The sequence below is a fragment of the Letharia columbiana genome, assembly GCF_014066305.1.
Source record: "Letharia columbiana isolate WasteWater2 chromosome Unknown Sc0000043_s0, whole genome shotgun sequence".
Classification (NCBI taxonomy): domain Eukaryota; kingdom Fungi; phylum Ascomycota; class Lecanoromycetes; order Lecanorales; family Parmeliaceae; genus Letharia; species Letharia columbiana.
In genome coordinates, this window is record NW_023501087.1 from 78,329 (window position 1) to 102,620 (window position 24,292).

At 49.5% G+C, this 24,292-nt stretch overlaps 11 protein-coding genes across 11 annotated transcripts; 8 read left to right on the top strand and 3 right to left on the bottom strand.

Moving 5' to 3' along the window:
• Positions 1-1,069: 1,069 nt before the first annotated feature.
• Positions 1,070-2,194, top strand: HO173_009765 (uncharacterized protein; the record flags this gene model as incomplete). Its single annotated transcript, XM_037311653.1, has 2 exons — positions 1,070-1,135; positions 1,184-2,194. The coding sequence occupies 2 exons, from the start codon at positions 1,070-1,072 to the stop codon at positions 2,192-2,194; spliced, it is 1,077 nt and encodes a 358-aa protein (XP_037161359.1).
• A 523-nt stretch (positions 2,195-2,717) lies between these two features.
• On the top strand, positions 2,718-2,957 carry HO173_009766 (uncharacterized protein; the record flags this gene model as incomplete). The annotated part of the gene is made up of 1 exon (XM_037311654.1): positions 2,718-2,957. One exon carries the CDS (start codon positions 2,718-2,720, stop codon positions 2,955-2,957), a length of 240 nt encoding a protein of 79 aa, XP_037161360.1.
• A 29-nt stretch (positions 2,958-2,986) lies between these two features.
• Positions 2,987-3,211, bottom strand: HO173_009767 (uncharacterized protein; the record flags this gene model as incomplete). Its single annotated transcript, XM_037311655.1, has 1 exon — positions 2,987-3,211. One exon carries the CDS (start codon positions 3,209-3,211, stop codon positions 2,987-2,989), a length of 225 nt encoding a protein of 74 aa, XP_037161361.1.
• Positions 3,212-3,499: 288 nt separating this feature from the next.
• On the top strand, positions 3,500-4,568 carry HO173_009768 (uncharacterized protein; the record flags this gene model as incomplete). Its single annotated transcript, XM_037311656.1, has 2 exons — positions 3,500-4,073; positions 4,324-4,568. 2 exons carry the CDS (start codon positions 3,500-3,502, stop codon positions 4,566-4,568), a joined length of 819 nt encoding a protein of 272 aa, XP_037161362.1.
• Positions 4,569-5,118: 550 nt separating this feature from the next.
• HO173_009769 (uncharacterized protein) lies at positions 5,119-8,392 on the bottom strand (the record flags this gene model as incomplete). Its single annotated transcript, XM_037311657.1, has 2 exons — positions 5,119-5,355; positions 5,408-8,392. 2 exons carry the CDS (start codon positions 8,390-8,392, stop codon positions 5,119-5,121), a joined length of 3,222 nt encoding a protein of 1,073 aa, XP_037161363.1.
• A 447-nt stretch (positions 8,393-8,839) lies between these two features.
• Positions 8,840-10,372, top strand: HO173_009770 (uncharacterized protein; the record flags this gene model as incomplete). Its single annotated transcript, XM_037311658.1, has 2 exons — positions 8,840-8,878; positions 9,191-10,372. 2 exons carry the CDS (start codon positions 8,840-8,842, stop codon positions 10,370-10,372), a joined length of 1,221 nt encoding a protein of 406 aa, XP_037161364.1.
• A 565-nt stretch (positions 10,373-10,937) lies between these two features.
• On the top strand, positions 10,938-11,543 carry HO173_009771 (uncharacterized protein; the record flags this gene model as incomplete). Its single annotated transcript, XM_037311659.1, has 4 exons — positions 10,938-11,041; positions 11,110-11,265; positions 11,316-11,382; positions 11,451-11,543. The coding sequence occupies 4 exons, from the start codon at positions 10,938-10,940 to the stop codon at positions 11,541-11,543; spliced, it is 420 nt and encodes a 139-aa protein (XP_037161365.1).
• Positions 11,544-12,080: 537 nt separating this feature from the next.
• Positions 12,081-13,894, top strand: HO173_009772 (uncharacterized protein; the record flags this gene model as incomplete). Its single annotated transcript, XM_037311660.1, has 2 exons — positions 12,081-12,931; positions 12,994-13,894. The coding sequence occupies 2 exons, from the start codon at positions 12,081-12,083 to the stop codon at positions 13,892-13,894; spliced, it is 1,752 nt and encodes a 583-aa protein (XP_037161366.1).
• A 1,131-nt stretch (positions 13,895-15,025) lies between these two features.
• On the top strand, positions 15,026-19,021 carry HO173_009773 (uncharacterized protein; the record flags this gene model as incomplete). The annotated part of the gene is made up of 1 exon (XM_037311661.1): positions 15,026-19,021. One exon carries the CDS (start codon positions 15,026-15,028, stop codon positions 19,019-19,021), a length of 3,996 nt encoding a protein of 1,331 aa, XP_037161367.1.
• Positions 19,022-20,517: 1,496 nt separating this feature from the next.
• On the bottom strand, positions 20,518-22,414 carry HO173_009774 (uncharacterized protein; the record flags this gene model as incomplete). The annotated part of the gene is made up of 2 exons (XM_037311662.1): positions 20,518-22,155; positions 22,196-22,414. The coding sequence occupies 2 exons, from the start codon at positions 22,412-22,414 to the stop codon at positions 20,518-20,520; spliced, it is 1,857 nt and encodes a 618-aa protein (XP_037161368.1).
• Positions 22,415-22,591: 177 nt separating this feature from the next.
• On the top strand, positions 22,592-24,077 carry HO173_009775 (uncharacterized protein; the record flags this gene model as incomplete). The annotated part of the gene is made up of 2 exons (XM_037311663.1): positions 22,592-23,889; positions 24,026-24,077. 2 exons carry the CDS (start codon positions 22,592-22,594, stop codon positions 24,075-24,077), a joined length of 1,350 nt encoding a protein of 449 aa, XP_037161369.1.
• Positions 24,078-24,292: the final 215 nt, after the last annotated feature.

Here is a 24,292-nt window from a genome sequence, read left to right on the forward strand (position 1 = left end):
TAAATACGAGTGTTAAGTCTTATTTTCGGGAGTTGACTACTGTAAATTATATTTACCTTTTTATTTCTGACTTTAGATTTGAGCGATTTGGCTAAAGTTCTCGCGGGGGTGTTATTCTTGGGGTTTTTATGGGAAGTGGTGGGCTGGGGTAAGGTGGGCTGGGGTGAGGTAGGCTGGGGTGTATAGTGAGAGGTTATAGTGGTATTAGGCTAAGATGTAAAATATAGCTTAGTCATTAGCGGTAGGATCGAGAGATCTTCTGATCTAGGGATATTCTAAGTGGAAATCTCCTAGACCTAAAAATACTCCTAGATCTCTGTAAAATATGATATTATTTTATACTATAGCTATTTATACCCTAAGCCTTATTAATGTGGGTCGAAATATTCCCGCCTACAATTTTCTAATACTCTCCAGGTATGATTAGTAAAACCCCCTGTTGACTTAAAGTACATTACCTTATGATAGCAGCCCCTGCCATTAGCGATTTCGAAATGGATAAGATTGCTTGGCAAAGAAATCGCGCCCAGCCTCCGGCTTTGCTACCAAAAATACATAAAAATTCAGGAGAAACCATGTTTTTCTTTCTAGATTCATGAATTTTTATTATTCATTAATCTTGTTTATATTAAAGTTATACTGATTTTTAATTCTATTACTTTTTTTTCAGATTAATTTTAAGGAATCTTTTGATAACCTTGATTTTGTATAGAAGAGTACGTTCACTTCATCACTTTACTTAATAAAAATAAAAATTCAATTTAGAAAAACTTGACAAAAAAGACTAATAGAACTTGTTAAACAAACTAGATTTTATATAGAAAAGACTTCTTAATAATTAATATTCATAAATTTAGATAAGAAAAACATGATTTTTTTGGATTTTTTGGATTTATGGTGGCAAAGCCGGAGGGGGCGCGATTTTTTTGCCAAGCAATCTTATCCATTTCGAAATCGCTAAAAGACACGCTAGATCACAGTGAGGCCGAGGCAGATCTCTGTCTTCGTGGCGCTGGATTTTCTGACTTCCATAATCCAAACAGGCATTTATCTCTACACACACTCACCAATGGCTTCCGGGTCGCTACGAATAGCTTTGATACCTGGTGATGGTATCGGCCGTGAGGTCATACCGGTAAGCATGCCATTTCTGTAGTTATGGCTTCCATCCTGACTGACACAGGCAGGCCGACGAGTACTGGAAGCCATTGCAAGCACCTTCAAACTCGACCTCTCCTTCCTCGATCTCCCCGCTGGTTACGAAACGTTTCAGCAAACGGGCAACGCCCTCCCAGACAGAACGGTTGAGACATTGAAGAAAGAATGCAATGGCGCCCTCTTTGGAGCCGTCAGCTCCCCAACCACCAAAGTCGCCGGCTACTCCTCGCCTATTGTCGCTTTACGGAAAAAAATGGATCTCTATGCCAATGTACGACCTGTCAAGACTACAGCCTCATCTAAGATGCCGATAGACTTGGTCATCGTGCGCGAAAATACGGAAGATTTGTATGTCAAAGAGGAGCGAACATACGAAGCCTCGGATGGCTCAGGCAAAGTCGCCGAGGCTATCAAGCGCATTTCTGAACGAGCAAGCCATCGAATAGCGTCTATGGCTGGCGAGATTGCCCTCAGGCGGCAGAAAATCAGAGATACCGGAGTTCAGAGCGTGCACTCAAGTCCTTTAGTCACCATCACACACAAAAGCAACGTCCTCTCACAAACTGACGGTCTGTTCAGAGAAACTGCTCGTGCCGCTCTCGCCGATCCAAAATACAAGTCATTAGATGTCGAAGAACAAATCGTCGACTCCATGGTCTACAAACTCTTCCGCCAACCTTCTTCATACGACGTAATTGTCGCCCCAAATCTCTATGGTGACATCCTCTCAGACGGCGCAGCTGCCCTGGTTGGAAGTCTTGGTCTTGTGCCATCCGCGAATGTGGGCGATGGCTTCGTGATAGGAGAACCATGTCATGGTAGTGCACCAGATATCATGGGTAAAGGGATTGCGAATCCAATTGCTACGATTAGGAGTACGGCTCTGATGCTGGAATTCCTGGGGCATGAAGAAGCTGCTGCGAAGGTGTATGCGGCGGTAGATGCAAATTTGGATGAAGGGAAGTTGCTGACGCCGGATATGGGTGGAAAGGCAGGAACGGTGGAGGTGATTGAGGATGTGATGAGGAGGATGTAGTGGGCAAGGCTCATTTTTGAGGGAAGATCGAGAGGTATGTACAAAGTTAGCTCATAAGCATCAGAGCATCTAGAAAGACGGCGCAAGAGCTGAAGAACAATGGGACTATGCCCATGAAAGCTTTAACACCAATGGGGTCACTGTCTTCTGAAACCCTCGTGAGATGAGAACCCAGCCGACTGGGAGGAAACATGGAACAGCGCAAGGAAGATCTTTTAGCTGAATGTTTCTGCTGAGCCATCACGTGATTATAAAGCTGACAGGTAGAGAACCATAAGTTGCCCAATTTAAATTTCCTCTACGCAGTTTTCCGCGTCAGATTGCTTATTCGAGGTAGGAATGGGAGTTACAAGACAGGTTTCGGTAGTAGAAGGAAATGTGAAGGAAGTATCAGCTCGGAAATGTAAGATCTTCCGCCTATCATAGGTTTTTATTTACTCACTGATTACACCGATACACTCCACTTCTATCTCTTTGTTTCACCTCATCAGTCCCGCCATCCTAAATAACTCTAGCCACAGCAATGGGTTCCTTGACCAAGGAGCCACGCGACTACTCCAACTACTTCCCCCACCTCACCTCACAAGAAGAAGACCTCGCCTTCTTGTACTCCAGACCCACCAACCGCCCTGCCCAGGACGCAATGCCATCAGGAGGGCGTCTAACCCCATACAATGACAGCCTCATGGGCACATCCCGTCACCACAACTTCGATCTCACACCTTCGCCTACCTGCTCTGAGCCGGGAAGCAACGTGTTCTGACGAGGCAAGGATATCTATCTCGGATAGCATCACAAAGAATAGCAAGTGGCGACGAGGTGACAGTCCTCCTCTAACACATTCACGAGGCGAGCGGTACCATTCGAGGACACTATCCCCTCCTCCACTGCTCCATTCTTCGCCACCTCCACGCTCAAAGCGTCGGCCATCTCGTACTCCACCCAGAGATCATTCCAGGCGTCTAGATAGTTACAATGAGCTGTACTCGTCACGTTCACGCTCTCCAGTGTCTTCATCCTGGGCAATTGGCACCTACCGCCCACGCAAAAAGTACACATGCGACAATTACGGATGCGGAGACCAGCACAGTCACGACGACTGTCCTCTACCGATGAGATGTCGCGGCTGTCGTTCAAAAAGGCACTTCACGTCCGCCTGCATTCAAGTCTGTGTCAGCTGTGGTCACACTGGCCACAACGTGGCTTACTGCTCAGAATTTTTTGTTGGTAGAGATGGAAGATCGCGGCCTTTGGAATTGTCTAGGTACATAATACTTTCTTCCATCCAAGCTTGCCCCTAAGAGAATGTTGATTTCGGATTCAAGGGACCATGCCAGAGAGCGTCAGCAAGGATTGTACAGGGCACGAAAAGATTGGGACAGGCCACAAAGTCGACCAAACCTCCGCTTTGACTCTCTTCAGCGCCACAGCACCCAGTCCTCGAACCCTACCCGCTTATCATCACTCGAACTCACAGACACTTCCCCAAAATTACCGCAACGTCTCGCATTCGAAGAAGAAGAATCCATCAAGCAAGCCCGCCACGAAGCCGATATGGCGCGCAAAGCTGCAGCGCAGAAACTAGAAATCGAGCACGAAGTCCGCTTACTGGAGATCCGTCGGCAGTATGCTGTGGGTTTGCCATCATCGAATGCTCTGCCTTCGTCTGTGCTGTACCCGCCTTTTGATCCGAATGGGCCTTTGGATATACCAGACACGGTATTCAGGCCAGACACGGTATTCGGGGGTGAACTATTGCCAGTGCATGCTGCAGCTACTGTAAGTAAGCAGCGAAGAGGAGATGGGAATGGAGGGATTAAGATGGAGAAGGGAATCAAGTATGCAGGCAGGGCGCTTCGGGGGAGAGGAACCGTTGCGGGTGGGAGAATCTGTGGATGACTAGACGTGCTTTCTCGGATGCTTAGTGCGCTGTGAACATGGCATTCTGTTAACAAAACAGTATTACACGGCGCATCTATAGCTATGTCGAGCAATTACACAGGGCAATTTCGCAAAAGAATTCCTTTCGACCGTCTCATCATCATCATCATAGATTCGTGATAGTCCATCATCATCATAAAGTCCTTGCCCAATCCCATTCCGCCAGCTCAATGCACTGCGCGTCCAAGCACGCCCGAACACTACACCTCGTCGTACACTCGCTCGCCCATCGCCTTCACAGCACCTCGAAAAGCATGGCCACGAGCCCGAAAGCGACGGCGAGGAAGTGGGAATAGACGCCGAAGAAGCCGTGGTAGCGTCGAGACATTGTCGGGAATCGGGCAGTCCGGGTGTCTCGGTTTCCGTGGATCGAGAGAGAGAGAGAGAGAGAGAGAGGGGAGATGGGGATGTCGGGGTGAGGCAGACAGAGTAGGTCCGGGAGATGCGGACGGCGGTGCGAGTAGCGTTGGGTGGTGGTGGTGGTGTGGATTTTGGGCGTGGGAGAGATAGTAGTAGGTTGGTATGTTGCGAGGCGTTGGGTGAAAGGTTTGATTTTCTTTAGTATTTTTTTTTTCAAAGTTTCGGGACTTCAAGGAAAGAAGGCAAGCATTTCAGTCCATCTTATACCGTTTATCTTGCTATGAATAGGAAACACAGCCGTCTGAGGACTGAGGCATTTTCGTTCTGGGAAATGGCTCCCGCCGGTGGCGAACGGCAGGTACCCTAGGTACGCTTCTGATTTGCGGGAGACCACGACATCGTGCAGAAACGAAAACGAACCACCAAAATGAAAGTATGATCGGCGAAGAAGATTAGATATCTTCAATTTGGTGCACGATATTGAAGGTCTTGATGATATCACGCTTGAGAAGATGATGGTACATGTGCGCCCAAGAATGCTTTGGATGCGAAACTCCGCGCCCAGATGCCAAACACACACCAGTACATACATACAGCTTGACAAATATGGAATTAACCAGACATTACCTCCTCTCAACCAATAACACATGCATAGCGACATAGGCGATCACGATGAAAGCCCCAGAGAAAATGGCGAGACCAATGACATCCTTCCACAAAGCGAGGTTGTCGAATCCAAACGCACTCAAGATAGATGCGCCAGGCACTTCGATGTCGAGACCGTATTTGTGATCGACGAGAGTAAGGAATGTGACTTCGTTGACGATGAGACCCTCGAAACCGTAGTGAAAGATCGAGAGCTGTAGCACATTAGCACAGAGTTCTTATTCGGTAGTGAAAAACAATGCTTACGGTCTGCAGCCACAGTGCCGCCTTCGGTATTGCATCGTGGTTGAGCAACAGACCTGCAAAGAGCAGGCTGAAAAGCATCACCAAGCTGCCGATCAGATTCGCAACACCGCCGTCCTTGAAGACGATGCCGATAAACAGGCATATGGCCGCTGCGGCGAGGTTGAAAAGCACTAGGATGAGTATGAACTTGAGGAATTCAGGCCATGCCGGCGTTAGGCCAGTCATGGGGTATACGATTGCTCCCATGATTATTGGAGGTATGAGCCGTAGGGGAACGATGTCGAAGACAACTTTTGCCGCGAAATAAGAAATAGGCGAGTAGTAGCCATTTGCTCTTTCCCGTACAAACAGAAGTCGCTCAGATGAGAACACCGTGAGACTTGTTAAAGTGCTGAAGCCGAACAAGGCGAGGATGAAAAAGAAAAGGCCGAGTCTGTTTTGGAAGCCTTTTATATCGTCGGTCAATCCGTAGAATAAAAAGCCGGAAAGAACAGCAAGGAGGATAGCGATGGCGTAGTGGGTGAGCATTAGCATAGGGTTCCGGTAAAGGTTTCGCCAGGTTCTTTGGGATAAAATCGTGAATTGACTGATCCAGCCCACGCGTCGGTAGCCTTTCATAGCACCTGATGCGACTCTCGCATGATTAGGCTGACCATTGGCTGAACCGTTTGCATTCGATGCACTGCTGACAGCAGCGTTGATGTCGTCTCGAACTGATCCAGCAACGTCTGAGCTGGCATAGCTCGAGACAAGATCATCCAATCCAGTACCAGTGCCTGAGGCTGGCGGTGGAAGTTGATGTGGATCATCCAAAATTTGCGGGCGTACTTGGCCCTCTTGCTTTGACAGCCTGATCAGGTCTGCACTGTTCCTGCGATCATTAGGATCGGATGCCTCATCATCAGTCTTTGGGGTCGAAGGGGATTCTACGCCTGTGCTGCTCTTCTTCCGTGTGAAGAGTTTACGATCTTGCTGCTGTTTCAGCGATTGTTTGCGTTTGCTTTTCGGTCTAAAATTCGACTCGTTGTAGCTCCCGTAGCTGCTGTTGTCCAAGCTCATGTTTGAAGCACTAGCTATAGATTTGACGGCGCGAACGCTACTGTTGACAGTCCGCATACCTTCGCTACCTCCGTCGAACCCGGACGGACCATTCTCGTCAGTCGGCGTATGTGCTGTCTGAGCATGCATGGTGAGGTCCACAAGGTAGTCCGCGATATTGAAGCCAGGCGGACACGCGTACCCGATTCGGTCAAAGTAGCTTTGGCAACTGGCATACGGTCCAGAGTAAACGGTCCGTCCTTTTGCGAGGAGCACAAGATGGTCGAAGAGGGCGACTATGTTAGATCGAGGCTGATGTATGGTGAAAATTACCGTCCTGTTGTAGTTCTTTGCCAGCGTTACTAGACACTCAATTACGTTAAATGCATTGAAAGCGTCCAGTCCGCTTGTTGGTTCATCCAGAAAGAGTATACTGGGGCTCGTGACCAGCTCGCATGCGATTCCAACTCTACGCTTCTCACCACCAGAGATGCCACGTCCATTACCGTCTTCTGATCCAATGAGCTGGTCTTTAATGGCGCTGATTCCGAGCTGCTTCTCGACTTCATAAACGCGCTGTTCCTTGACCAAAATGCTCATGTCTCGAGGTAGTCGAAGCAGAGCACTCGTCATGATGGTTTCATGGACGGTCAAAGTTGGGAGCATCGTGTCGTCCTGGTCCACGAAACCGACAACACTTCGGTATTCATTGTCAATGACTTTTTCCCCATTGACGTAGAAATTCCCCTCGACAATACCACGCTTGTTCTTTCTTGCTAAGATATCGAGGAATGTAGTCTTGCCGGCTCCTGATGCACCCATGATAGCCATCAATTGGCCAGGTAGTGCGATACCCTGAACACCCGACAGAATCTGCTTCCCGTTTAGGTTGTAAGACACATCGTCAAATTGTAGTGATGCTGGTTTGTGTTCGGCCATCATCTGGGCCAGATCGTCATCTGAGTCGTCTGACAGATAAATGGGTCCATGTTTGAGCTGCCTCCTGGACAAATACCAAACCAGCAGGATCACCAATACGACAAATAAGGCGCATCCAGCAATCACACCAGCAATCAACGGTGTGTTGATCTTCTTGACTGGCCTGGTATAGCCTGGGACGTCTGTTCGGTATAGGCACTCTCCCCAAGAGCATTGCAAGGTAATAGACTCGTCTCCGAAGACGCTCTTGATGAGATTGTTCATTGCTGGTTCCTCGAACTTGCTCCCGTCTTTGCTGCTTCCGCCCTCCGTGCTGATCGATGAGAATGACGCTGGACCTTTGATCTCTTCCGTCAGAAAGTCTCCGATATCGATTGATCCTTCTTCTCCACAAAGCATGCGACCTGGAACACAGGCGCACTTGATATGCTCGCATTTATAGCTTGTAGTATTCCTGTCGTATTCGTTCTTTGAGCTATAGGAACAAGTATCGAGGGCGCAGTAGAAGGATTCCTCTTGACCGACCCAGAATTGGAAGTTGCATGTCTCGTCCTCCGCGTTGCAAGAAAAGGTGGCTTGCGGATACCGCTCTTTCAACTGGTCCAGAATTTTTCTGTTGGTAATATCGCACATCTGGTGGTTTTCATTCACCACGACGCCATCCTTATAACATGTACCGCCGTTGCCTTCCGGCATCAACGCGTTACAAGCTTCATTTGACTTGCATACATTGCAGTTTATGCCCTCCCAGCCTTCCTCACACTCACACTGCCCTCCGCCTCTTGGGGCCCTGTCTCTACCCATGGCCAGGGAGCCACAAACCGGCGTTGCGCAGTCCTCACCCCCCAAAGCCCGGAGGGCATGAGCATTTGCCATTGTATTTGTTACATGTAGCAAATTGTGCACATTGAAAGGCCTCGAGGTTGCAGTTGAAGCAGGGCGGGCAGTCTGGCGGACGGTCGTCGTATATTGAATAAGTCGACTGAAAGAGATCGGACCTTGAGACATTCTGGAATGCGAACGAAGGCCATCCAAAGGACAACGTTCCGAGCGCTGCGAGCGCAACCCGCCGTATGATCATCGTGGAAGATCTGTAGAAGAGGCGGGTGGCTGGAGCCTATGGAACCACCGATAACGTGAACTTCTGCCTCAAAACAGCACTGAGACCATGGAGAGGGACTGGACGAAAGCACAACTCCTCTCTTGCTTCTCGAAGGGTATGGAAAAAGAAAGATGAAAGGTTGAGGCAGAGTTAGGGTGGCAAGTGGGTCATGCGAGCTCTTGACTAGGACAGAGCTCGCAAGCGACGCATGACTGCGGGGGGCTTGGCAAGACGTTCGGAGAAAGCTTCGCAATTTGGAACGAGAAAATTCCTTTCCCACGCATCAACCTCATTGTCCGCAGCTCTGAAACGTTTGACTCGCATCTGCTCTGGCTACGGCGTGGTTGACAATCATGACGATCGCGAAAGTTGCGCCTTTCGCAGTCGAGCAGGTGAGCTTCCAAGCATCTCCTAATGTGCGTGAATTCTAGTAGTTCTGCGTATATTTCGCGAAGATTCTTAGGAGCGCAAATCGCTTCCGCGAGGACCTGCTCGATAGGGTAGTACAGTGCCTTGCTTAATGTTTTGGCACCTCTACGATTCGAATAGTCATGCATTTGCAGTAAAGCTGTCTCCGCAGCTGTCAGCAGAGGTCTATTTGTTTGCACCATACCATGCCTTTTGGAGACCAGAATGTCCTGCTGCTAGTGTTCACTATGTATACCTAGAGGCTTACGAGCAAGAGCTGATATTCCACAACCCAGTGGATGGACGCTCATGAGACTCACGCCAGATACAACATTGCAGAAACATGCGTAGCCTCGATATCACTTGACGATCTCAGAGGCCTCTCAGAGGACAAATCGAGCGAGATATGGTCCTCAACAACGAAGCTTACCTATGGCTCCATACGCGGTTCAGAAAAACTACGCACAAACCTGGCGAACCGTTATTCCGCCAAAAAGCCATTCCAAGCAGATAATATCTTGATTACCCCTGGAGCGATTGCTGCAAATATGACAGTTTTCTATGGCCTCATTGGGAAAGGAGACCATGTGATATGTCATTATCCTACCTATCAACAATTATATGAGATTCCTGAGAGATTAGGAGCCGAGGTGGACTATTGGAGAGCAGAGGAGTCAAAGAAATGGCAATTGGACATCGAAGATCTGAAAAGTCTCATACGACCAAATACCAGAATGATTATCATCAACAATCCGCACAACCCCTCCGGTGCCATCGTGCCAAAATCTACTCTCGATCTGCTAATCGAAGTTGCTGAGGCACACGATCTCATAATAATGGCCGACGAAGTCTACCGCCCCATTTTCCACTCCATCTCTCCTGGATCCCCGGACTTTCCCCCTTCAGTCCTCTCACTTGGGTACGCAAAGACCATTGCCACAGGCTCGCTTTCGAAGGCATATAGCCTAGCAGGCATACGGGTGGGTTGGATTGCATCTAGAAGTACTGAGATCATAGAAGCTTGCGCCCAAGCCAGGGACTATACGACGATCAGTGTGAGCCAGCTTGACGACCAGATTGCAGCCTATGCCTTGGACAACGATTGTATACATTCACTACTTTCTAGAAACATTCAGCTTGCGAAGCGGAATCTGGAGATTCTCGAAAGGTTCGTGGAAAGTCATAGGTGGGCTTGCGAGTGGGTGAAGCCTGTAGCCGGAACGACGGCCTTTATCAAAATTTCCCATATGGGAACTCCTGTGGATGATGTTGCATTTTGCCAAAAGCTGATGGAGGATGCGAGTGTTATGTTAGTTCCAGGAAGTAGGTGCTTTGGGAATGGAAAGGATTTCAAGGGTTTTGTACGATTTGGCTTCTGTTGCGAGACGGATGTGCTCGAAATAGGTTTGGAGAAGATGAGGTTGTTCATGAAGAAAGGATATCGCGCTGTGCCGCTAGCAGATGAGGAGAGCGCATGATATCCGAGCTTCAAAAATTTGTTGTACATATGGTGGAGATAATGAATACACTGATTCTGCAGTTTTTGATAAGAAATCAGGTGCACTTGTGGGGTGCTGCCCTTCAATGAACAGATCTCTGTGAATAGCCGAGTCGACAATTCTATATGCCCTCGATGTAGTCTTTTCTGGGGACCGCGTGAGCATCAATTTTCTTTGAGCGTAAAGTAAAAAGGAGGAGTATGTGCTGAGAAACGCTAAAACGCGGTGCCCTAAAGTAGTAGTAGTTTTAGGTGTACGTAGGTAGGCAGAACCTGGAGCACAAGCCGGGAAACAAGGTACCTAAACAACCACTCATCGATTCGACTTCAACGTCGTATAGTACTTGCCGCACCTCTCGAAGCACGATCACTAAGACTGTATACTACAACTTTTCCGCCCAGCTACACACGCTCCACTGCTTGTGACGGCATCCCACAGGCAGGCTTATCGGGCCAGACACACCGATTGGAAGCCTTCACATTCTCGAATACCCAGCGCCGCGAGCATCTTGATACATTATATTGAGTGACGAACCACATTCCAAATGATGTCGGGCGAAGCATGGCTGTACCTTCTGGCGGTACTAATAAATGCCGTGAACCTATTCCTACAAGTTTTCTTCACGATCATGTACAGCGATCTGGAATGGTAAGCAATACTGCTATTCTGCCTCGGGCATGCTGCGATCTGGATGCTAATCAAGTCTGTCTTTATAGTGACTATATCAACCCTATCGACCTTTGCAACCGCCTGAATACCTACATCGTGCCCGAAGCGGCAGTACAAGCCTTCCTTACCGTCCTCTTTCTTATCAATGGCTACTGGATCGCTCTGGTCCTCAATTTGCCATTACTCGCATACAACGCAAAGAAGTGAGCGTTGCTGGACCGCGGCCGGAAGGAAAGTGCTGACAGAAGGCCAGAATCTTTGAGAATCAACATCTTCTCGACGCGACGGAGATATTCAGAAAGCTCAATGTCCATAAGAAGGCACGAATGTTTCCTCTCTTTGCGACTTCTGCGTCTCGTGAGAAGAAAGTGGGCTAACAGCAAACTAGGAATCATTCATCAAGCTCGGCTTCCATCTGATTATGTTCTTCTTCTACCTCTACAGCATGATAGTGGCATTAATAAGGGACGAATCGCATTGACTCAAAGAGAAGGCACATCGGAGCATGCGAGAAGGCGGCTGGTAGTGGCGGCGGATCATCTGCAACTGGCATCAATGCGTAAAGGTGGTCGCGTGCTCAAGGAGTACACAATATTGCAGCTTCCCGGAAGCAAGACCGGCCATGGAGAGACGGGTTGAAGGAGCTGTTGTACAGCAGAGGGATCTTGGACTGGTCACATTGTGTGAAATCTTATTTGTAATGTTGATGATGGATACCCGGTGTATTTCATTAGAGGAAGTAAATGATAATGCTAAACTCTCGAGCTGGTCTTCTCGTACATGCATGAGTCCTGTCCGGTCCTTCCCTCGAAGAAGTCCCAGATGTTCGGGCTTAGATTCGAGTGAATTTGGAATATTGAAAACGTGCCATGTGGATTTGGGATTCTACAACACGCGGCTAAACTCCGGCACCTTGCATTTGCGAGCGTTGGGGATATCGATACCCAATTTCACTTCAGGTTGCTGAAACATTTGTATTCCACACCGTTGCTTTCACAATTTTCTCCCACACACAGCTATGGCGCTCCTTGGTGCAGACTATGCCTCCAGCGACGGGGGCTCCCCTCCTCCGAGGCAAGAATCACGAAAGACCACTGCAAGCACTATAGTCGCTGCTCCAGAGGTCTCATTAGATGTTTGGTCCTACCAGTCTCGGGATTTCAGCTATTATTCTAACACCGTGCAGGATCCAATGCGACTCCAGATGATGCTAGCTAAGCCCACGGATACCGCGCTCACATACAACGTTCCCTATGCAGACCTCTCACGCCCGTCCCAAGGCCCCACGAATCCGTTCAAAGCCACCGAAGGAAACGCTCTGAAAAGAAAGAATGTGCTCACAGGATACGCCGAAGAAGCTGCGATCAGTGATGCCACATTTACAAACCAGCACCGTACTTTCCAGTCTCGAGGATATGCGCAGGAGCCTAATGCAAATGGGGCTTTAGTGGGGGATTTAGCAAGCGCAGAGGAGTATGGGGGGCGAGATGTTGTTCAAATGAAACCTTCGAGAGCAAAGCGGCAAAGGCAGGTTAAAGGCGATCCCAGCATAGTTGACGGAGAGGGACGATATCTGGGACCTTGGGCAAAATATCAAGAGGAGGTCCAGTACGAGGACGAAGCAGCTCTAGCTGAGGAGGAGCTGGCAAGTGATGAGGAATACATGGATGAGTCGGTCGCTCCGGTGAACATGGCGCCCATGAACAAGGCTGCTACGGCCTACCAGGACGATCACTCGAATCAAGAAACGACGGAGTTCCATGGGACCTCGCTGGTCGATTATCAGGGACGGTCGTATATGCATGCTCCAAGGGATATTGATATTGATCTGTACAAAGAACAAGGGCTCGAGAGGACATTCCACCCGAAGTATGTTCCATTTCTCTCCTGTCTCATTGCTCCTTTTGGCAATGGTATTAACCGGCACCTAGGAAGCTCATACATACTTGGAAGCATGGCACAAAGCCTATCAACGCTCTTCGATTCATTCCTTCCACAAATCACCTGCTCCTATCTGCGTCTGCGGATGCCAGGATAAAGATCTTTGATGTTTATCGCGACCGCGAGCTCCTTCGAACATACAGCGGCCATACGAAATCCGTATCGGACGTCAACTTCAACCCTACCGGCACACAGTTCATCAGTGGCTCATACGATCGCTTCATGAAAATCTGGGACACGGAAACTGGCGCTTGCCTCTCGCGGTTCAAGACCGGTGCGATACCCCACTGTATCAAATTCAACCCTTCATCACCATACGAGTTCTTGGCCGGCATGTCGGATAAGAAGATAATTCAATACGACACCCGCTCCGGCGAAATGACCCAAGAATACGACCACCATCTCGGCCCTATCAACACCATCACCTTTGTCGACGAAGATCGCCGCTTCATCACTACCTCGGACGATAAGTCCTTGAGAGCATGGGAACTAAACATCCCTGTGCCGATCAAGTTCATTGCTGAACCTCACATGTTCGCCCTCACAGCCGCAGCTCCTCATCCATCAGGGAAATCTGTCTGCTTCCAAAGCGGCGACAATAAGATTGTCGTATACGCTGCTACTGACCGCTTCCGCCAAAATCGTAAGAAGGAGTTCCGTGGCCATAATACGAGTGGGTATGCAATAGATATAGATATTAGCGCCAATGGTGACTGGGTATCTAGTGGGGATAGTGGAGGTTGGGTGTGTTTTTGGGATTATAAGACTTGCAAGATGCACCACAAAATTCGGGCTGGGGAAGGGGCGATCACGTGTGTGCAGTGGAACAGGCAAACGACGAGTCGGGTGGCCACAGCAGGGTTGGAGGGGGTTATCAAGTATTGGGATTAAGGGCCTGATTGATGATGACAACTCTGCTTCGACGACCAGACTATCGACGTGTTTCTGCTCTCTACAACTATATGCTCAAGGGCTACTCGTCTCACTCTACTCCCAATCCACTCTTCCAGGCGCATTACCAAAGAGAAAGGTCAAGAAAACGAGTAGACGATACATGCAGTACGAACTGCTCAATTCAGATTAGCATGAAAGGCGACATCATTCCTTACCGTATATTAATAACTTCAAGCGGGTCAGGCCCATGTTCGTAATCGTTCGAATCAAACTTTCTGTGATGAGTGAGATTCTGACCTGGAATGATCCGTACCGTAGAACCGCAACGGGCACCGACGTTCTCAACACACCTGAATCCGGCTCCCACTGGCTCCTACCATACCAGATGCTAATTGACTTCGCTATTGCTGAGCCACAGGCATCCCACCAAGCAGTAAAGACAAGGAGAGAAATATCTTCGAATCTGAAAAGTTGAATCTCTTTCATGCTTATACCCGAACCTTAGCGATTCGACCTATCAACATATCGTGTTGCCATCTCGAGACACTTGAGCCACAAAGTGGGAAACTTGTATGATTCGTTCATGTCTGACGCAAAGGCTTGCTTAGAGGCCCAGACGGAGCCTCTGGCACACTGATACATGCATTGCTGTTTAGGACGCTGATATGGTGCCACCAGTGCAAGCCATAAGCGATCGAAAACCAGTGCTCAAAGGCGGTGAAAGGTAAGACGATCCGCCTTGATTCTTCCACGTATAATCTAGTTTAATCGTGAAAAGGAAGCCGACAGGTGTTCGAACCTCGGCACCTCACCAAAGCAAACCTGTGTGAAGGTTGCGTATTAAGAGCTGAGAGCAAGCCCGAGAGGTCTTTCAAGATAGAACTCACCGCTCAGGCGGCAAGCGCTCCAAGCGCAGGACGGCGGAGGCTAGAATAATGCATGACATTCAGCCCTATCAAAGTTATGCTTTTCTTACATCCGTGTTATGCCATATTTGTGCCGGTCGTTGTTATTTCTCATCATCAACAGGAACCCAACTTTGCAGTATGATGGCTCATTGAATACTTAGGTTCACTCTGCATGTTTAGAATGTCGTTCGAATCATGACCTTGATCGGATTCGGTAACAATGGCAAGCCCAAATTCAAGCTGGGCGGCGCCTTCACTTGCCCGCTATCGGCCTGCTATTCTAGCTTTGACCGCCCTTGCTGCAGGATGTGCCATTTACTATATCCGTGAGCAGATATGGTCTTCGTCGATAGCACCAAAAGTGTCGCTGCAACGTTCAAATGCGCGTAGGCAACGGCACCGTCCACGCAGAGAATCAAGCGCTAGTGTTTTCAATTATCTATCTCCTGGACCTACTGAGAGATCGAGATACGTACCGGATGTTCCCTGGGGTACCGTCCCCGTGTCTCTGGACTTCCTTGCAAATGCGGCTTTCGACCAGGAGACATTCGGCGATCACTTATTTATCTCCTCGGCTAGCAATACAGCCCGCATTGTTACCCCACTACGTCGTTGTATGCCTTTGGGGCAGGACATTCGAGTGGCCGCTGCCAGTGATGAGGAAGCATCGACCGTTAGAAGAGAGCTAGAGGAGGCTTTTCTGTGTTTCTATTTCTGGAAGCATATTGCTCCGAGTCCTGTTACAGAAGAACAGTGGAGCTTGATCATTTCTCAACTTGAAGAGAATGGCGGCTTCTCAGCTGAGACCATTACTACCGCGTTGCAATGGCACCAAGCGGGGATACTTACAGAACGCATCGAGTGGTGGGAGCGGCTTATTGAATACAGATGTCGAGGTCGTGTAGATGAAGGGCAGTCCCATCAGCAGGACCCCATCAATGGCGACTTGGCATCGACAATGCAAACCCTCGAAGGACGGGAGACGGTCGCAGACGTTGACAGCGAACATTCCTGGCGTGAGGAGAGTGGGACCAGTGACGGCCAAGATGACGGCAAGGAAGGTCAAAACCTCGGTAACCTACTATGGCGCATAGCCGAGGAGCAGGCACGTAAAGAAAGCTACGTTCATCGCGGAGTCACATGCAATAGCTGCAATGCCATGCCTATAAAAGGAATACGGTATCGTTGCTCTAATTGTGTGGACTTCGACCTGTGCGAATCATGCGAAGCTCTGCAGATACACCCAAAAACTCACCTCTTTTACAAAGTGCGGATCCCAGCACCTTTTCTTGGCAATTCGAGGCAGACCCAACCCGTTTGGTATACTGGCAGGCCAACCACCGTGACGTACAGCATTCCCAAAGAGATTATGGAGAAAATCCAGGGGGAGACTGGTTATCAATCTGTGGAAATTGAGGCTCTTTGGGAGCAATTCAGATGTCTGGCAGCGACCGAGTGGGATGACGACCCCAGTGAATACAACCTAGCAATCGACAGAAGGACGTTTGACAAATGCTTCGTACCAAACACATCGACGCGCCCTCCACCTCCAAATTTGATTTACGACCGCGCCTTCTCCTTCTACGATACGGACAATGATGGATTGATTGGGTTCGGAGAATTCATCCATGGACGTGCAGCTCTTACTAGTAAAAACCCTGGTGAACGTTGGAAGCGAGTTTTCAAAGGCTACGATATCAATAATGACGGCTTTGTTGATCGCCGAGACTTCCTGCGAATGTTCAGAGCATACTATGCGCGTACTAAAGAGCTCACGCTGGATATCGTCAACGCAATGGAGGACGACGTCTCCGAAAATGGAGCTAGGGATATCGTCCTCGGTAGCCAGCCCATCAGCTCGGCATTCTCTGGCGCTATCCCGCCGGGTGAGCGATCAAGAACAGGGGAGGGTAAAAGACAAGATGAGTACGGTGATTATCAAATCCATGACGACATTGGAGGGGCTGTTGATGATCGAGACCATGGGGTGGCGAATCCCGATGAAGTACTCGCCGATTCCACCGAAGCAGCCAGGTTTGGGAACACTCAACGGAAGGGAATCATTGGGCCCTGGATTGGAGATCTTATCAAGAACGACAAATGGCCTCCTGGGGCCATTAGCCGCAAGGACCTCCAAAAGGTGTTCCCGCATCTGAACGAGCTAAAAGACGTAACTAGCGTCCAGGATCAGAATGCCGTTCGACGCGCCGCTCATAAAAGGGTCGCGAGAGAGCATCAAGAACGTCAATTCGTCCGACGAATCGCCCTTCGCAACAGGAAACAGAGGCAGTCTTTCTATCTCGATGGCGGAGACGCTGCTAAGGAAGAGAAACAATCAGAATCTGAAGACGAAGGCAATGCTGCTTCACGGCGCAAGAATGACAAGTCACGAAAGGACGATCTCGTACGTATCTTAGGATCCAGCAAAGCCGGCGAGTTCCGTACGCGTTTGATTGAATGCATTGAAGCTATGGATTGGCCTCTAGAGTCTTCAGAAAAGTTGATTAATGTTGTCTTTGAGATGATCTTTAATGAGTGGGGCGGTAAAGAAATCGCCGAGGACTTGTCGGGATATGGGTCACTTCAGCATGATGCTATTGACTTCGTTGCAACATTTGATTCGCTCATCAGCCTCATGAGCGATGCGATCAAAGTTCCGGGTCCTCAAGAATCGGCAGACGAGCAACGCAAATCTCTTCCGTCGTCGTCTTCACGTCGGTCGCGCTCATCATCAAAGGTCCGCTTTCGAGACGACGTAGGTACCGACGACGAGCACGAATCTCGATCCAGAGCAACATCGATCTCTTCACGTAGTATTCCCGTGAACGAACGCTGGGGCGGTTTTGTACCCGAGCCTGACAAAGATGTTGGTCGCGAAGTGCTCTACCAGGTCACACAAGAAGCACTCAACGAGCTGCTTGACCCTGTTTTCAGGTTGAGGGAAGACCTCGCGCTTGCGGCGGTTCGTACGAGGCGCATGAGAGACCGGCATCGGGCAGAAATTATCGCTTTCGTGAAGGACCCCAGGGACATTAAAGAGCATATGGATATCTACCAGAAGCGGTGGCGTCTCAAACAACAAAGTTTGCAAGAGGGCTATCTGGGTATCCAAGAGATCGAAGAGACATTCGGCGCCGATGAATTCCTCGCATTTATGTCACGAACAGAAGCAGGCGAACTAGATAGTCAAACTGGGGAACGATGTTCTCGGTGCAAAGTATCGGGAGTTGAGTCCTGGATCTGGGCCGGCCGGTTTTGCACTCAATGCGGTAAACCCTCTGCAGAGGCAGTAAGGTTTACGGCGACCAGTCCTAAGGACCCGCCGGTTGCTTGTCCTAGTTGCGGTAGAGGGATGCCGGCTTCTGCTAACGGCTGCAGCAGTTGCGGTGCTACTTTACAGAAAGTCATTGATGAAACGGAAAAGTTGTGGAAGGTTCTGCGTGGGAGCCAAGGAAATTCGGACCGAGAAGTCATGCAAGAGGAAGGGGAGCTCAAAAATACGCCCAATGAAGACCCCGAAGCGCTCGAAGATCTTCACATCTCCGTCACAGCGTTCAACGAGGCCAATTCCCCAGCTCTAGAAGAGACAATCGCCCAGAAGCCTCTAGAGGACCTCCTAATTGAATCAGGCTACGCTGCCACCTCTTCTAGCAACCCTTATAGCACCCTATCGCAACCACCAGATCCGACACTCCCACAGAATAGACCCGATGGAACCCTTGAAGTTCCCACGAACCTCCAACTAGACGGCGCCAGCGACATTGCAACTTCAGTATCGGCCTCTTCTCAACACAGTCTCCATACAGAACAAGCACGGATTCCGACCGTGCGTTCGGGTGAACCTCCCAAATCTCCAACCCCAGACCCGACACTGCCCCAGAATCGACCGAACAGCCTCACCACACCTTCGGCCAAATCCAACAAGGACACTCCTACCTCCACCTCCACTCTCGAACTCACACCTAAAGTAACCACGAACGGCGTCCTGTCCGATCACCACTCTGGCCAAGACCAGAACCCCGACGATAATGATGATGCTCTAGCGGATCCCAACACATTAATGTACTATGCTGCGCTGGATATACTTGAGGCAGAGGATAAAGAACGCGGTGGACCGGGTAGACTGAGCTTCGCTGAGTGGGAAGACATTATGAGGGGAGAAAAGGGACAAGCGCTAGGATTCCTAGGAAGCTGGATTGAGATCGCGAGCTTTTAAACTATAGCGGGGAGTGAAGAATGTATAGTAGACGAGTAACAGCAGCAGCATGCAGCATACATAAATGCATTGGGGCGCTTCCTAGCTCGCAGTAACTGACTACAAGGAGCTCTCTTGTTCAATATTTCATGGCTTTCCTCATATCCTCTCACTAGATTGCCAGATCACCGAATTTCCTTACATCGCCTGGAGCTAGTGATGCCCAATCCATTGCTGGTGACAATCCTTCTTCCCCTTACTTGGTTCATGTGCCTCACTATGGTCTTATGTAGACACCGGTCCACAATTGCACACTTAACACGTCGGACAAAGGATCTAAAATCTCCCTCTTCAACCCGCTCACATATTTCGGCAACCAGCGGTCCCTCCTCAGATTCCCAAACCCACTCCTCTGACTTCCGTCACCGCACCCTGTGGACTCCAACTTAGATATCCTCCTCAATCTGCGGAAATCATTCTCCGTCCCCCACCCCCGAACCTTCTCCCGTCCCGCTCCGCCTCGTCACCACGACGCGGTGAAGCGCTATGCCTATTCGAGGTTTCTGTCCTGGTTTCCTTTGAAACACCGGTAAACAAATGCCCAGAAAAATAATAGATTCGAAAGTCGCTAAAGGTGACGCTAGTGGTCCGGTTGTTTGACCTGCCCCTAACCACTCCTTGCGCTTCTCATCTACCACGAGCACATAGCTACCGATGGGCGACGACGGCTCTATACAGAGCCTTCTTCGACACCTTGTCCCGTTAAGCAATGCTGTTTCTACCATTTGCGGCGCAGTGGTGGTGGTGGCTCGGGTTCAAGCTGTAATCTACTCTCGAAACCGGACGGACCTCTAGGTCAGATCACAGGATAGTAGGCGTGGAAAATTGCAAACAGTGGTCCTAGGTCAAGGTCAAATGCTAAAGACTGTATTGCTCTGTGCGGTTGGGTGAGCCCCAGCGCGAAGAATAGTTGTGTCTGGCCGATTTATCAAAAGATAAGCGTTGATTGGGAACGCACTTCCGCATGGAGCTGCATCTTCACTAAAGTGATACTACGATCGAAGATTGCGGCCGAGGGAGCCTCTGCTGGGGTATGTATCTTCTGATATGGTGTTGACTCCGAGCTTTGCTCTGGCCGTCATGTCTACCATCGAGAGAAAGACAGGGCCATTCAACTACCGACCATGTAGCAGCCCTGCAAAGCCAGTTTGCAGAACCAAACCTTCAGACTGTAAAAATCCGGTAGCGGTAGCAATTGAGGTTTTGGTGAAGAAAAGATGTTTGTTGGTTTTGGAGCGGATGCGGAGACCAGCATTGCCCGCTGTATTTGCGCACAATGCAGTGAATCTGAGAACAATATTCATGTTTTGAATAGTGTGCACTATCAGAGGAGTTCAAGGATGACTGTGGAAAAGTTGGATGTCAGAACCTTGGCCCAAAGACGAACAATACAAAATGATCAAAAGAGCTCGGTCTATTGGTGGCGTGACTGGTGATTGCCAATAACGATGCTCTTATTATGCGCCACTGGAGGTAAGGGCTCTAACAACCCGTAGCGGATGTCCGTCAGTATCGCGGGTCTGTACCTCTTCATTATTTAGCCAAATATCTTCGTCTTCGCTTTCACCATTCAGCCGCTTCCATATTCCGTCCCACAGCCCTTTCTTATGTACCATAGCCAGCACCATGACCACCGGCAGATGCCAGACACTTGCCCAGAACAAACCCCTCGCACTTCCCTTGTGTCCCTCTTTTCTCCAGAACCTCCACGCCTCTTTGACCATCCATGCATTGACAATGCTGCTGGTGACCAAGAATCCTTGGTCCGTAATCTGGAACCACCACAGGCCAGCACAGATCGGGAAACAAAGTATGGCATACCGAAGTGCCACTCGGCCGTTCATTCTGGCGTTAGTCCACACAAGCATGCGGTATCCCGCATTCTTGTACTCCTCCCTAATAGGCCAGCTCAACGAGTTGAAATGTGGGAATTGCCATGCGAACAGTAATCCTGCGAGAAGCCATCCACCAACGCTTCCTTCACCGAGCAGAAGTTCTTTCCATTCTCCACTTCCTGTTGCACTTTGTCCTGCTGCCGCCGCCCAGCCCATCAGTGGAGGAATGCCGCCCACTATAGCTCCGGCCCACGTATTTAGAACGGAGATCCGTTTCATAGGCGTGTAGATTCCGGCGTAGAGCACGATGTTTAATCCTCCCAGGAAGGCTACAGTAGGGTTGACGCCGAACCACAAGCTCCCTACCCCTGAAGCTCCAGCGGCAGCTGCGAACATCAACGCTCCTTTCTTGCTTATAAGGCCACGAACGAGAGGTCGATTGCGTGTCCGGCTCATCTGAGCATCGTACTTGGGCTCCAATAGCATATTCAAGGCATTTGCCGAGGCGCAACAGAGTGCAGTACCCGAAGTGAGGAAAACGAGAGTCAAAGCCGACAGGGAGGGAGATGCTGTGGTCGATGGTAGGAGGAGCGCTGGGACAGGGTAGAGCGAGTATGCCGTCGCTGTAGTTAAGACGATCAGGAAGGAGAGGCGTGGCTTCGAAAGGGAGAGACAGGTCGTGAGTAGTCGACGAAGAGACGTGGCAGGCATGGTCGCGGATAAAGTGGAGAGGCGAGAGGATGCATCGAGAGGAAGAGGAGCTTGTGCATTGGTCTCATCTTTTATGCGTTTCCTCCTTCGGTGTGGAGGTTCTGAAGAGTCTTTTAAGGTCTCCAGAAGGGACTGACTCTGCGGACTCTGCGGACTCTGCGGATTAGTTCCCAAAGTCGTGGTAGACACGTCTTCTGGTATTGGTGGGCGCGTGGCTTTAGCTACTTCGTATGGCAGCGCCGGCATCTGCCATTGAGCCTTGGAGATGTTGAGGCTACCATTGGCAGAGAAATACTCTCTTCGTAGCAACTTTCCAAGCTTAGGATTGGCAGCAATGGCTTCATTATGTGGGGAGACGCTGAATGGACGCCGAGTCGTCCTCGTTCTTGTAAGGCGCAATAGACATCTTACACATATCTGGTCAATTCTAAACATGCGGCGCCTGAGTATTTTAGCTCGCAATAACATGCCACTGATATGTCCAGCTTTACTATCCCATCGACACATGATACACCATTTAACATATTCGAGGACGGCGACCCGGGGGAGCTAGTGTATTAAACCGCTAGAGCCATACACATACTCGTACCCCCCAATTATTGCCATTTGCCATATGTTGTTTTTCCGGTTGAAGACCGCTTGACCTCAAAATCAATTGAAAGGAGAATGGCATACTGTACTGACTGTGCGCATTCAACCCGGCGTTGAATCTCAAAGCCGCTTTTTTCCATATGTACGGGTAGATGCTCCATATTTGAGTCACTCTTCTAGGCATCACCCCACTTGGGTAGCCTGATTGTACACGCATTTTGAGCAATATTCAACAAAACCGCTAAGTATCCATCTTCTTCCTCATTTATGACACTCTTATGTTGTTTCCTTCACCCTCTCATATTTTATTGATGCCCTCGAAATTTGTTACGTCACCTGGTCTTTGCCCTCACAATCCTCCCGGGTCGGTCTTACAGTCCAGGGAGCTACGACGATGGAAGGACAGATACCCACAGAGTCACCTCACAGTCGCCATGCAAGCCGAGGCCGTGAGAGCACATCGGTAAAGGATGCTCAACGTCTACCGCAGGCGATGGTGTGGGACCCTTGGCCAGTCACGAAATTCGGGTGCAGAAAAGACACCATCTCGAAAGCAGCCCGAGTGCTAGTTCGAGCGCGCAACACAGAACTTATCAACATTTGCAGCAATGAGATCGTTCTGCTACCAGCAAGTGGCGGCGTTCCTGGTGTTCAAGGAGGTTCACGTGAGAGACCTCTTTACAGCCTCCGCCCGCCCAAACTGGAGCCGTTCAAGATCCATCTATGGCAGATCCCTGCGGTGCGTACTTGGAATAGAACAACCTGGTCGTGGGATGTTACCCCAGGAAAGATCATGGTGCGCCGAGGTCAGAAGTCTGAACCACTCACCCAATTCCTCAAGGCGGTTGGGGTCGCCAAAGACGATGCAAAGATGAGCGATCTGTGCAATCACTTCCAATGTTGGAGGTCTCTCAAAACCTCTAATGAATGGCTCAATAAGTTTCCTAGGCATCTCCGCGGGGTGGTCTACCAAAGGTGGTGGTCCTTCAATGGATTTCGTTTTCTACAACTTCCTCCTGAGCTAAGGGAAACAATCCTGACTTTCGCCATGGGACCCATCGCCGTACCATTCGCGAAGAGATGGCATCCAAAACGACATGTCCAAGTGACGATGCCGAATATGCGTCTTTCTCTCGTCAGTAAGCAGCTCAATCGTGAGGCGATTGCAGCCTTATTAGCTCATACCACATTCTACTTTCACGCTATTGAACAGTTCTTACAGTTCTTCCGGCACACAGATGCAATATCACGAGCGATCTTTCGACCTCTTAAAGGGCTTCGTTCCTTAGAATTGGACCTAAGTCCAGATTGTTTACTTTGTCTTTTTGGTATTAGCTTCGGCCCCAATGTATTCGGCGTACGAGACATCCGTTACCAGCGGTCCCTCGCCCTCGACCTTGGCATATTCTTCCATGACCAATCCCCTCTATGTCATCAAATATGTATCAAGATCCCACACGTCTTTCAGCACAACCCCCGCCCTGACCACACTTGCTGCCAAAAGGTGCATAATCTAGCGTTCTGGGCCGGTGCACGGGCACGACTCCGTAATATTGCTGTAATTAAGTTGGTCGGACACATCGACGAAACACAGAAGAAGGATTGGCTTGCCGAACATGCTCTCGAACGGAAGGGAGTGGTTCCGGAAGCAAAGGATTTTGCAGGGTGGCAAAGAGGGATTTGGACTCAATGGTGAGGTCGCATTTCGTTCTTTTCTCTCGGGGCGGCGGCCGTTTCCTTTGCTTGGTTTCGATGGTCTGGTACGATAGTTCCGTTATAACTTTGGGAGCGGACTATTGCTTTGCGTAACTTGCTAACAGATTTACAGCAGCAATTCAGTATGTGAGTGCAGTCCAAAGTGCAAGACGCGGAGATTCTAGCCATGATCCCAGTCACCCCCCGGCCCCAAACATCACAACGCTAGCTCATACTCTTTCGAAAAGCCTATAATCGACGGCTCACAATTCCTCTTCATACGCCTTTTACTCTTCGTATCATCTCGCCTTCAAGTTCCCAGCCTATCACGGTACCTGCTGGTAATCTCTTTGGAAATTGTCTTTTTGGATCGCGTGGCAGGGTTGATGTTCGACCATAT